Source organism: Balaenoptera acutorostrata, chromosome 3, assembly GCF_949987535.1.
Source record: "Balaenoptera acutorostrata chromosome 3, mBalAcu1.1, whole genome shotgun sequence".
Lineage (NCBI taxonomy): Eukaryota > Metazoa > Chordata > Mammalia > Artiodactyla > Balaenopteridae > Balaenoptera > Balaenoptera acutorostrata.
The window spans coordinates 138,006,494-138,020,846 of NC_080066.1; the positions used below are offsets into that span (position 1 = coordinate 138,006,494).

General features: G+C 41.2%; 1 protein-coding gene across 1 annotated transcript in view; it reads right to left on the reverse strand.

Annotated features, from left to right (window-relative positions):
- Positions 1-13,785, reverse strand: part of ARMH4 (armadillo like helical domain containing 4) — a 140,156-nt gene extending 126,371 nt beyond the window's left edge. Inside the window, exons 1-2 of the mRNA XM_057543697.1 lie at positions 13,704-13,785; positions 3,919-5,311 (exon numbers count right to left, since the gene is read on the reverse strand). Coding sequence (XP_057399680.1) covers positions 3,919-5,254 — 1,336 coding nt within the window. The 5' untranslated portion in view covers positions 5,255-5,311; positions 13,704-13,785. The remainder of the gene's footprint in view (positions 1-3,918; positions 5,312-13,703) is intronic.
- Between the last annotated feature and the right edge of the window lie 568 nt (positions 13,786-14,353).

Consider the following 14,353-nt stretch of genomic DNA (forward strand, 5'->3'; position numbering starts at 1 on the left):
ATAGTAACTGGAATTTTTAAAATAACATTCAGAATTTCTCCACATCTCTCATTCTTCCCAATTCCTGTAGAGAAAAAATATCTAATTATTATAGATTGCTTTTAAAACCTGATCTTCAAGTGAACCAGCTGAAGAACCAGCTGAATCAGAGAACTGACTATAATCTCAGGATCCTCATCTGTTCATAATACCCAAAAATGCCAAGAAATTATTGCATTCCCTGAAGAAGAGAATGTCTTAAGTAGTCCCTGGACCCTAAAATGATTGGCATTTGAGGTGTTCACTTCTTTTTTTTTTTTTTTTTTTGAAATTTAAGGCATTTTAATGGAGTAAAAATTAAGAGTAAAAATTCAGGACACCCAGGGATAAAAGTCCATCTTCCAAGTATTGGAAGCTACCCCCAGTTCCTTGGCTGAATTTCCATCATCAGCTATTCACGTATACCCACCCCTATTCCCTCTTTCTTTTCCAATGATGAGTAAAACACACAACCTGCACCCCCATCACATTTACAGAATTCCTGTATAAAATTTCTCTAGAGCCTAACCTGCAGGAGTCAACAAATCTGAACACAGCCAGTAGGTTTGCTGAAAGTTGACTTCAAGAACGTGGTAGGATAATGCAATGGGTTGGTCATGACAGTTCATCATTCACAGTTACCAGCCCTGCAGCGGGTGAGCCTAGACCTTAGACACACCTCTTAGACAAATAAGGAAGGAAGGCCCTTAGATTTAATTTTGTCTTCCCCATTTCCAGATGGAGAAACTGAGGCCAACAGACTGGAAAAATTTTTATCAAGGTCAGTTGTGAAACCAGCTGACCACATCAGTGTGACTAAACCTTCTCGATTGATTAAAGTGTCTTATTGGGCAGAACAGTTCCAAAGTCCCTCTGCCAATGCAACCAGGTGCCACTGGCTTCGTTCAGAAACTAATTACTCTGCAGTTTCTCCAGCTCCTTCAGAAGCTCCTGGGATGAGACACAATCCAGGATATTTCTGAAGCACTCTTTTGACAATGTCACTCTCTGGGTGGAGAAAAGGTGAAAGTTATCGCCCTCCTGGGGGCTCCACAGACTGTAGTTGTCACATGTCCCTCTCTCCTTGAGGTCACTAGGATCAGCATTTGTCCTGGGCAGGGGCTTTGAGGTCACTTAGTGATCTTGAGAAGAAGACTCAAGGAGGAAATCCAAGCCTGTTCTGCAAAAGTGACCTTTCTTAAAACTAGATTGTGTGGGATTGAGTGGTTTACTTCTCAGAAATACTTATAATCACCAGAAAATGGGTAGAAAAGCTTTTTAGCTATTCTCTTACTACTGCTGTCAGTAATCTCAATTTTTCACATTATTTTTAACTGTACAAAACAACAAAAAAAGTAAAGTTGAAAGGAATTATTTGACTGTTCCTCTCTCTACCAAGAATATTTAGAAGCTTTTTGATTAATTTGGACAATGCAGGCAATCAGATTAGATAATTCTAGTGTGAATGGTTCTCTATCTTCATTTAGTCATTCAATGAACAGATATTTTCTGAGCACGTACTATGTGCCATATATTGTGCTATGTGCTGGGAATTAAAAGAAGTTGCCCATTAAAAGACTGTAGTTAAGTGAGGCAATCATGACTAAGTAAGGAGCATATTCAATAATCAAAAAAAAATCAATTACCAAATTCATTTTACTTTTTAGGCTGTATTAATGGAAGCTAATGCAAGTCTAGTACATAAGAATCATGCATTCAACTGTGCAGTGAATAATCTGGAACTACATGATTTAATGCTCCAGGAATATCTTAAAGTGTAATGGAGAACTGAAATAAACTTCTTGTTTGGTCATATTTAGTATCTTCATGGTCATGTGGACCCAACTCTCTTAATAGAATTTAAAAACCAACTTACAAAACATTTTCTGGAAGCTTCTAGGAAAACTTCCAGTATACTAAGTCTTACAGTCTTTAAAAAATGAATTGGACATGTAAAATTCAATCTTATATCATTTTAATTCAATCTCCATAACACTTTATAAAACATATTACTAATTTGATATTTTCCATTAGCTGGAGTAACAGCTGTACATATTCCAAAACAATTTGGAATGAGCATATGCACATTACACTAAGTCTTTCCCTTCCCATTCTGTTATCTGACCAACTACACACAATAAAAGAAAAACATCATCCATCAGCAACAAATGCAAGGATTGTCAGCTCATAGCATTCACAGATGTAGAAGCCAAGAGGAAGTAGAAAGTACAGAATCAAGCCAGCAGAGAGGATTTATCTGTACTGGTATTTTTTCCCCCTTATTTCTAGAAGAATTTCTTTCTTAGGAAAACAAAGTCAAAGAACTCATATGGTTAATACTATGAGATAAATATTTACCTAAGGCTTTTTGGTAAGAAATATCAGGAATGTGAGTATTTTTTACAACAATGTATAAATAAGTATCCAACAGTGTTGATTATATCATTTAAACATATGGCTAATTTTTTCACATTTTCCTGTAAATATACACATTTTCATAATAAAAGGTTTGAAAAATATTAATCTATATCAGGGTTTCTCAGATATATATATACACACACATATATATATTTTGGCTCAGATATATTGCTGTGCACTGTAGGATGTTTAGCAGCATCTTGACCTCTACCCCCAGATGCTCTCTATTGTGACGACCAAAAATGTCTCCAGAAATAGGTAATGGAGATTAAGCGGTACAAACTTCCAGTTGCAAAATAAATGACTCACAAGTATGAAATGTACAGTGTGGGGAATACAGTCAATAAATTTGTAACGTCTTTGTATGGTGACAGCTGGTAACTAGACTTACCATGGTGATCATTTTGTAATGTATAGAAATACCAAAATCACCATGTTGTGCAACTAACTAGGAACTAACACAGTGTTTTAGGCCAATTCTATTTCAAAAACAAACAAACTCATAGAAAAAGAGATCAGATTTGTGGTTACTAGAGGCAGGGGATGGGGGGAGGGGAAACTGGATGAAGGCAGTCAAAAGGTACAAACTTCCAGGTGTAAGATAAATAAGTACTAGTGATGTACAATATGATAAATATAATTAACACTGCCATATGTTATATATGAAAGTTAAGAGAGTAAATCCTAAGAGTTCTCATTACAAGAAAAAATTGTTTTTCTATTTAAGTTTGTATCTATATGAGTTGATGGAAGTTCACTAAATTTACTGTGATAATCATTTCATGATGTATATAGGTCAAATCATTATGCCACACAACTTAAACTTACACAGTGCCATATGTCAATTACATTTCAATAAAACTGGAAAAAATGTCTCCAAACATTGCCAAATGAGTGGCGCGGGGGCGGGCAGAAGGCATGACGCAAATTATTCCCATTTGAATACCACAGGTCTATATGCAGGGGTTATATTTGGATGTAATTTTTATGAAAAATGCATTTTTTATTTATTTACTTTTGTTTTTCATTAAAACTTAGATAACTTACTTCTAAATTGTCACTTTAAAAAAAAAAAACATAACGGCTTCCCTGGTGGCGCAGTGGTTGAGAATCTGCCTGCTAATGCAGGGGACACGGGTTCCAGCCCTGGTCTGGGAAGATCCCACATGCCGTGGAGCAACTAGGCCCGTGAGCCACAGCTACTGAGCCTGCGCGTCTGGAGCCTGTGCTCCGCAACAAGAGGGGCCCGCGCACTGCGATGAAGAGTGGCCCCCTTTTGCCACAACTAGAGAAAGCCCTCGCACAGAAACGAAGACCCAACACGGCCAAAAATAAATAAATAAAAATAAATTTAAAAAAAAAAACATAAAACGTCTAAAACATTACAACGTTATGTGTCAACTATATGTCAATTAAAAAATAATAAAACCAAACAGAAACATTCCAAGTTAAACAAAGCTTATTTTTCTTTCTTTCTTTTACCTTTAAATGTATTTCCCAATGGCTGATATGCCTCAGACTCATATTCTGAGATGGAAACAGTGGTCTCTAAGAACAGCCTGGCATTGTTCTCCTTGGCGGATTCCATGAAGTCTGCAGTATTTTGGACCAGGTTTTCCACAGAGACTTTCATACCTTCCACTGGACTTGTGGGAGTAAAGGAACTTTGACCGGTGAAGGCAGATGATCTCTCATCCCCACGTGCTATTAGCAGGGCTGTTCCCCTGTGTGCTTCCCCTTCAGGCAGCCTCAGAGCCACATCTGCAGCCTCTGTCAAAGTTTCGCCCCCTTCCACGCCTTCCATACCATTACTGGTTGCTTGGGTTGTCTGAGACGTTTCCATGCTCACCTGAGTCTCTATATTGTCTCCAAGCTTTGGGGTCTTTATCTGGCTTACACTCTCTAATTTGGTGTCATCCCACTCAACACTTACGACGGAGACAGCTGGAACAGCTGTGCTGACACTCATTGTGACTTCTGGGGCTCCCAGCAGGCTGTCGGTTTCTGGCTCAACACTCAGGGTGGACTCGGAGGTTGCGAGCCAGTGCTCAGTGGCAGCAGCCTGGGTATTATCAGCTGTCATCTGGGAAGGCTCAGCGCCTGCTGTGGGCTCAGCACCAGGAAAAGAAGTTGTCTTATGCTCTGGGTCTGCTTCAAATTTCTCAGTCCTCGGACGGGTGGTTAGCAACTCTTTAGCATTCACATAGGATAAAGGCGAATGTCCCAGACTAACTCCTGCCTGATTTTCAGTTGCAAACAATTGATCATCCACGTAGTGCAGAAAACCTTGTGTTGCTTCAGTGGTCCCTTCCACAATGGGCTGAATGATGGTACTATGGGAGGGTTCCTCCTTGTCATCAATATTCAGAGAAGCAGTTGGAGTGATAGGGTTGGTTAACATGGCCTTGGAAAGTCGGCTTTCGGGAGGCATTCTCTCTGGCTGGCTGGAACCAAACACTTCTTCCCCTGCTGAGATCACTGGCTCAGTAGCAGTGTAAATGCCAGGGCTATCAGGCTGCGTAAGCCCAGCTCCTATAGGAGGGGTTTCTTTGTTAATAGGGAATACTTTATTTAATGACATTGTTGATGGTCCTGCTAACACTATCACTGGTTCTTCAGAGACCAGAATGTACTTTGAAGTAATGGAGTTATTTTCTAGGTCATCTATGTTCAGCCTCTCAGACTGCCCTTTATCTTCATGAACAGGTGCTATCTCCCTTCTTTCCACGTTGGGGAAGGCTAGACATTGTGTGGCAAAGCTGAGAAGTAGAAGGCTACAGAAAGCCAGACAAATGTGCAATACAACTGGTCTGCTCATAGTGGAAGAGAAACGTGCACATAAATTGGTAGAGTTGACAATTCCAGTAATTGAGTCCTGCAGAAAAATAAAGCATATCAAACTGTCATATAAATATATGTTGTAAATAAGCCCCTTTAAATTAAACCAGAAGTAAAATAATCTCCTTGACTCCCAGCTCAGAGACAGTACATAGGAGAGGAATGTTCTATTTCTTTGTACCTTTGAGACGTGGATAACCCAGTTCATTTTTCCCTGCTGAATTTTCAGCTGATTTAACTTGAAGTTCTCTAGCAAAGGGTACACACAGTTACTAAGTTCGTTGTTTTTTAAATACCTACTTGAAATAAACTACCCTTGAAGTCACATTTGTAATATTCTCCCCAATTCTTCTATTAATCATGGAGTCAAATGACTACAAAAATAGCAACACATCCAGGAAATAAAAAGTAAATCTTAACATTTACTTACATTACTGTCACAGAACCTTTTAAGTATGTTTTAAAACTTACGAAATATCATCATAAAATACTGAATACCAGTTTCATTCAAGAGTTTTTAAAGTATATAAATGACTTTCAATTAAAATTTATCTTTAAAATACTTAAATTGTTTTCCCTGCAACAACTATAAAAATTATAGGCAAAACCTTCATGTCTCAAAAAAAAGATTAGAAAAGGTAAAATCATTAAACAATGTAAACAAGTGTGTTTTTTGAAAAAAACTTTTTTAAGAGAACCAAAACACATTTTAAATTAGCAGTCTTTACTGAATGCACATTATTGTAAGATTAAGATTTATTGTATTTTTTTACAAACTGCTCACACTCTCATGACAACTAAACTTATATCAAAACTGCTAATTTCCCCCCAAACTTAAGGGTTTTAGGTGTTATCTATCCCATCATCAGAAAGTTCTTAGATACTGTGGGTTTTCTAGAAAATTAAACCTAGGAATGAAAATTCTAAATCTAGATATAAAGACCTTATCTTTATAAAAGTTATACTTTTCCTTTCTTCCATGTCTGATCATTAAACTGTCTGGGTTAAGCATGTGATGTGCACACATCAAGTACAAAAATTGACATTTTCATAGGGTCTTCTCCCCTTAAGGAGTCTGAAGCTTCCACATGTTACCCCATTCAGTCTTACAGGTCCTTTTGAGATAGAGAAAAGGTCACGTGCTCAGGGCATAATCTAGACAGCTGAAGAGAAAAAGAAGGTTGAATTTTTCTACATGAGGAAAGAGGAATCCATGAATTCGGAGCTGAGGCATCTTGCTCAACTACCAGCACCACATGATTGAATTATCTTGGAAGCAGCTCCTCCAGCCCCAGTCAGGCCTTCAGATGACTGCAGCCCCAGCTGCTATCTTGACTGCAACTTCTTGAGAGACCTTGAGTCAGAACAACCCAGCTAAGCTACTCCCAAATTCCTAATACACAGACACGGAATGAAATAATAAATATTTATTGCCACCAAGTCGGGGGTAATTTTTAACACAGAAATCCTGAATCCACAGTTCTTTGGGAGAATACAGGAATGGGAAGATGTCATGAGATGCCATGTGCAGAAAAGGAACAGCATATCAGGGATCATAAATTTAGAAGCAGAAGAAAACTGAAGTCAGAGATGACTAGGAGAAATGTAAGCCACCCCACCCAAGAATCCTCAGAGATGGTGAAAGGGATGCTAAATTTCCTCATATGTAGGATGAGAGGTTGAAGCAATTGTATTTAAATATTAAATTACATACAGGTAGCTAGCATTATTTTAAAAGGAGAGAATATAAGAAAGATATTTGAAAAAGAGGGAATAGCATGTGCACATTCTGGACATTAGTTACCCCTATACTTTGGATGAGCCGTAAAGCATCCCAGTTCATACCCAGGTAACAGAATTAGTAGCAGTATTTGGCCTGCTGCCTCTATTTTCCTTCCTTAAAACAAAAACATATGATAGCTGTAAAGCAAGAGTGCTCACAGTTGATGAAACTACACCTTTGATTTCTGAAAATACAAGCTGAACTATAAACTATATAGTCAAAGATACATAAAAGCTATAGAATGCTCTGGTTCATTTCTGATCTGTTCAGAGATCTGCCCTTTCCTATACAAATATTTCTCCCATTCAGTGAAATCTTACTCAACACCCCAGGAGATGGAGGGTGTGGCCTAAAAGTTGGGTTTCCATGACCCCATGCTTCTGGATAAAAACCTGAAAAAAACAGGCCATCATGAGTGGCAGTAGAGTTTAGAGGGGCATAGACAGGCATGAGAAAAATGAATCCTAGCTTTATTGTTGTTAAAACATGCTATGTGATACTGGACAAATGGCCGCAGTTTCTCCTTTGACAGAATGAGGAGTTAAACAAAATAATCTTTGAACTCCTTTCTATCTCCATGATTCCATTTTCATATTTTATCTATAGAACACAAAATAAAAATACAAATGTTTTCATTTTCCCACAGTTTTCCCACAATTTTGCCATCAAGGCACCCAAATGATTGCACGAATGCCTCACATTTTATTTATATGTTCTGGAGCCATGTGAACTGAGAGGAGAATTTTATGAACAAATCAGATTTGGAGGGTAGTGGGGACAAACAATAAAGATGTAATATAGCCTCTACTGCCTTTCCAAAACAGATTTTTCCTTCAAGGTTTCATTTTCATCTACATCTTGAGTTTTAGAATTTTGGGGTGAAGGGAATTCTGCCATTGCTCTAAAAGACTTCCCTTCTGTAATTAAGTGTCAGCCACCTGCTTTCTAAATCCAATTACGACAGAAAAAGTGGGGTGAATTGCAAGCCTATTCTACGTCTGCATATTCCAGCCATATGCTCCTTCTCCCCACTATTCAAAGTGACGCCTGAACTTTAAAAGAAGCAGAAAAGACAGCCTGTAGGAACGGCAGCAGGGAACACATCTGCAACTCGGATAAACTGGTAGATGACCTTCAAGTTCCAGGTCTTTCTCTGTCTTTCCAAGCACAGCGTAGGTTCACATAGACACTCCCATGAGTTTGGTGTCCTTCGCTGTGAGTTGCATGATGTTAGAGAATAAATAAGGAAAGACTGACCCTTGTCAATCAATGACAATATTTCAGCCTCAGTAACCATCTGCAATCACATTTTGAAGGCTCTAGGCCTTTCCTTTTATCCTCAACATTGTCTCCTGTCCCTGACAAAGTGCCTGGCACAGAGGAAATGTTTAGTAAATACTGGCTGATGTCTACAGCCCTGCTTTGCTGGAGGAGGGGGAGGGAGGGGAGATTTCATTGCTTATTAGAAATTGGGTCTTAATTATCTTAAATTAACTCAAATATCAGAATATTTAACAAACAAAACATTTCTCTAACTTCTCCTTTACACTGTGACTTTGGAGGCTCCTTTCTTTTCACTATATCCGTCAGTGCAAATTAATTCCGATAAATGAACTCTCACCCAGTTGCTAACTGATAGTGGACATTAGCTTCTAATAGCTTAAAAAGCATCTCTTTCTGAGCAAGTCATAGCACTATGTCATTCGCTATCAAGGTATCCTAATGGCTTGGCAGTCCTCTGAACAATTTACTGCGTTTCTGCCACCAGTGAGCAGATAAGCTGTTCTGTCAAGCCTTATCTTCGACAATCTTAAATAGATACAGTCCAGAATCTGTTTCTTTGTCAGGTCTAGGCATATTCAAGCTTCAAAGACAAATGAAAGGCAACATAAAAAAATACAGCCTTAGCCGTCTTGTTAGACTTAATAATCAGGTTTTTTTCAAACACTTGGTCAATATTTTTCCAACTAAAATGTATGCTGCCCTTGTTCAGTGTGTTACCAAAATGCAGACACAAAAGGGAAACAGTGTGTTCAATCATTTCTCATCAGTGACAAAGCTGCTTTTTTCAAAGCAAGTTGAGTTTCATGTATAATATATAAGGAACATGAGCATTGCCCTAAGGGTACTCAAGACACAGGAGGCCTGTAGAGTATGCCAAAAAACTAGTGACAATCTGCCTGATATTTTCCTTTTGCAGGGATAAACACAAATACCATAAATAGCTGATGTGGAGCTTTGGGAAGAAAGCTGCCTTAGATTTTCTTTGTCTACTGGATGTTACTTGGATGCCACCTCAAACACACCATCTTCATGTAAACTGTGGTGTCATCTTGAACTCTTCTCTCCTATATATTCCAGATTCACAACTTCTGTGGATCCTTCCCTCATAATATCTCTTGGAATTGTCCCTTCTTGGGGACACTGGATTGTCATTATTTTAACTGCCTCTAACTGATGATCTTGATCAGACTCTCTTCTCTCCAATCCATTTTATACGGTCCAGATGGTTTACTCTTAAGAAAAAAAATGACAATAATCAATCAAAAATGGCTACCATTCAGGGGATGCCACGTGTTTTAAGTGTCTTATGTAAATTATGTTACTTAATCCTTTACAACAACCTAATGAGATAGGTACTACCATTATCCTTTCCTTTTTTTTTTTTTTCTTTTTTTTTTTTGGTGAGAAAACTACCATCTCACAGAGGTTAATTAACTTGCCTGTGTGATCGTGTCTGTCGGACATCAAGTTTCCTGCCTTTGCCACTGCAACCCTCTGCCTTCCCAAAACACATCATCTAATGACCCCAAACATACAATTGCCAAACTCCACATCTATAATGCAACCCCATACCACCAGTGCCCGGTACAAACACCATCGCCAGTTGGGTATATTGCCCTCTTACGTGCCTTACTCATTTCAGCTTCCCAAGTTTTGCTCATGCCATTACACTAGCCAGAATGCTCCCTCCTTCTTCCCTACCCCAGATACCCAAACCCTGGTCCCACAGGTCACGTCCTGTTTACTAACTGCTGTCACAAAACTGCCTGGCCCGTTCTCTTCCCATCCTTCTCCTAGCTTCTCCAGCGCAAATCGTCATGTCTGTAAGCCTTACCACCTCAAATAAAATATGTTCTTTGCATGCAAACACTAGTCTTTCAGCTTCCTTTACCATATAATTACTAATAATGGTAGACACATAGGAGAGGTGTTCGATAAATATTCAGTGGCGTAAAGTGAATATAAATAACCATTTAAAAATGTGAAAAAGAATGTTCAGAATCTCTATTTTATACCGTACGATGTTCAATGACATTTCACGGTCTATCCATGTTTAACTGTACGTTTTGTTCATCACCTAGTCAATTTTGGCTACTTATCCAGTGTGTGATTTTAATAATAGTAATAATTTCTGTATTCTCATTTCTGCTATATTTTAGGTTTTCAGGGTGTATTTCATTTAAAAAAAAAAAAGAGAGAGAGAGAGAGGTAACCAGGAACAAGGGACAAGTTTCAGAGCTTCAGGTTAACTTGCTTCCCAATTCCCCTTCACCTTTCAAAATCCAATTAGTAATTCTTTCATTGATAATGGGAAAAGAAAACTCTTTGCCTTCTTCGTTTGTGTCTTAATAATCTTTCCATTTTGTGTTTTTCCTGATCCTCCATGATAATTTCGCCATTGTCTTACCTTTTCTTTTTTTAATCCTTAAGGCTCTCATTGCCAAGCCTATTTCATTTGTCTGAAGCAGAGCTTAGCAAGACTCTGACCCTATTAACCCAGCTGTGGTACACAGCATTAAGGTACCCATTTGTGATTCACTACTATTCACTGCTATTGACTACTGTTACTTGGCCTGATATATTGGCTTTAAGATGACTGACCTCAGTCATCCTTCACTATAAATTAAGTGGCTGGAATGACAGATGATCCTCTCAGTAGCATGTTCAACCACAGTGGAAGGAGGGAGAATAGAGTAACCACAAAGAAAAATCATAGCCCCACAGGAGAAAAGTGGCATCGTGCTGACAGGGAAGAGGATAAGTAGGCTGGGGTCAAGACGATTACTCTGGCAACTGCCAGCAAAGTGCTTTACCATTCCTGCAGACCACAACTAAATTCTATGTATCAACCCCACAAGCTTTATTCTCTACAATTTAGTGATGGAGACAAATGAAGATATCTGTGTTTATCACTCCCAGTGGATAATCCTATCCCTGGTAAAAGAAGCTGGACTTGAAGCTTTAAAGCTGGCTTCGAGTTCCAACTCTACCTTGGGCAAATCACTGAAACTCAGTTTCTTCTTTGCAAAATGGAGATAATAATGCTCATTCTGTTTTCTTCAAAGGTGAAAGACCAACAAAAGTGAAAATAGACATAAAAATGGTTTGAAGAAAAAAATGTTTAAGCATCATACAATTTAAGACATATTATTGTGGTACTGCCTTTCATTCCCCTCAAAATACCGACATATGAGCAGTCTGAAACATCCATAACATCCTTTTTCTCCTAAGCTATTTCCATGGAGCTTCCCCTTTCAGCTTTTCATGTAGACCAAATGACCTGGGAATTGTCTGATGTTTGCAGAATTCCATCCTAATCAATCTTGGTCAACAAGCTCCTGTCCATCCATCATACAGTTCTTTTCAATGACCCAATGGGACACTTCATTTCTGTTCTCTGTAGTTCACAAACCTCCTTTGCTTGACAAAATCTCTAAAACTAGCTGGCATTTAAGGAGAAAGTAATCCCCAGGTAGACATTTCACGGAATAAGCATAATCTCTAACATTTCAAGCTGAAACTTGATTCAGATACTTTTCTTATAATCACCAAGTAAACACAATATGAAAAAACAGGACTGATTACACATCTTAATTAGAGAGTGAGCTTTCATTTTACAGAGATTAAACTCAGGTTCTCTCTGAATAGCCAGCTTCCCTATGTGAGAATACACAAATTCAATGAACAAAAATACAATTCGTTACACAAGTTTTCAGGCAAACACCTGCTGAATAAAAAGTGAACTACAACTTTAGTTGACGAGTAGAAATTTTCCATAGCAGGTAAGCCCATCGTCCGCATTTTGATCCTATACTTATATTTAGCATCAAACCATTTCCATAAAACCAAATTATGATATTGAAAGGTCTAGCAGGAAATGCTGAATATAACGTTAAGAAGCCTCCTATGAAAACAAAGACATCCACATCTCCCTAATTGGCTCTGTTGCTGTAGCTACCTTAGACTTGCTGAGTCTTGGGAGTTTTGTGAATAAAGACAACCAATATCAAGTCTGCTGCATAAGTGCTTGGTTCATAACATGACAAATATAACAACTCTACCTTATTCATAAGAGTAAGTCAGGCTACCCTTAAATCTACTGTGTGTCAATGTTCTGATACTGTGAAATCTCACCCACTTTTGAGTTTCTTTCAGTAGATGCTACAGTGGGATTCTGCCGGCAAGTGAGCAGAAAGTGGGTCAGTGACTGACTCTGTAGGTGTTTAAACAAGACTCCTTGGAGCCCAACAGCATCACTTGTGATGAAGGAAATTCACAAAAAGGAGGGGAGACATGCAAATTCTGGCCACACATTTTGCTCCCTAAGGAAAAAAAATCCTTCAGAGTTCTATGGATGGTTCTGGGAGCCACTCCCTCTTCCCCTTAAGTTTCAAACTAAAACTTCCATAGAAAGAAAGCAGACTCTTTAAAGCAGCCTCTCTCCTCTCCTCCACAGCAGCTCTACACTGAAATGAGGTGCCAAGAGCCTGGCAGATCCTTGGCATCAGCTTGGGAAGGCAAAGATTTCTTATCTTTGAGAACTCCAAACTCTTGAAGGTCCTATATTTTGTGCGCCCGGCCGATTTTTCGCCAGCCAGGCTCTGCATATTGGGAATGTACACAGGTCGGGTTCTGTCAGTGACCAGGACGCACATGCGACATCTGGGCACCTCCAGGTATCACCTTGCAACCATTCTGGAGTCTAACCCGCAGGCCCTCTTTCCAATTAAGTGACCTTTCCAAGGAGCATGCTCCTCTGCCGTGTCGTGGGGGACCGGTCAGGGTCTGAGCAAGGAGGTTCCGTGACATCCTTGCGCTAAACACTCAACTGTTTGTTTTCTGCAAAGTAACACAACACATTTCGGTGGCCACCACAGCCCCCATTAGCTCCTCGGCTGCTCGCACTGACTGGCATCGGGGTCATTGCAATCGATGCTTTGAAAGGAGCAAATCTTAGTCTTCGGGAACTTCTCTACCACCGCTGTGAGACTGAGAGGAGAGGGAGAGAAGAAAGAAAAGCCCACACAAAAGCAGCCAGCCCTGCAAGCTCCGCCAGCACAAAGGCCCGCTCGCTGGTGTGGAGCCGTGAGGCTGGGCTGGAGCGAGGAGAGAGGCCAGTCCTCCGAGGCCTGCGCGCCTCGCCCCAAGCTCCCGGAGCTGCCCCCGAGCCCCCCGCGCCGGGGCACCGCGTTCCGGCGGGGGCGCAGGGCGCACACCTGGCGCGCCCCGGGCTGCCGCGCTCCCCGGTCTGCACAGCTCCCGGGGCGGCCCCGAGCCGCCAGGGGCTCCGGCTCCGTCTCTGCCCGGGCGCACCGTCTGCAGCCGCGGTCGCTCGAGTGGCAGAAGCCTGGCCCGTCCTCACCTGTGCGCCTTCAGCCGCGCAGCGCGCAGAGGAGAGCTGTGGTGCCCGCGCTCGGCATCCCCGCGGCGGCCCCTGCAGCGGCGGCGGCTCCCTCCGCTGTCTGGGACGCCAGGGGGAGGGCGCTTCGCTTTGTTGCTTATTCATGAGGCCGCGGCTAAGGCTGGGGATTGGGCGGCGGGAAGATGTGCCCGCCCCGGCTCGGCGAGCACGGACAAGAGGGCCGTCGCCCCGCGCCCCTCAGCGCCCACTTCCCCGCCTCCGCTCCCGCGATGGGGACGAGGCGCGGGGCCGCGCGGGTCCTCCCAGCGTCCGGGCTCCCGCGACCCCTTCGGAGCCTCCCTGCCCTCCTGCCCCGCTTCCAAACCTGGGCTTCTGCGGCAGCTCTCCCTTAGTGCCTACAGAGAAGAGACCAGGGCACCGTTTTCTCTAGAAGAGCCCTAATTTCTCTGGTCCGTGACTGGGGCGAGGGGCGTTAAGTTGGAGCCCGCCGGTTGTTCCTTGTGAAAACTGTACGGCTTAGCCCTCAGCCGTGCCCCTAAGTAGGACCCGGTAAAGTAGCCCTACACAAAGTGTTCCCTTCTCAATCAGAGAAGTCGAAAATAAGGAGTAATAAGAAGGACTGTTTCTTGAGCCCTTACTCCTGCCGGGCA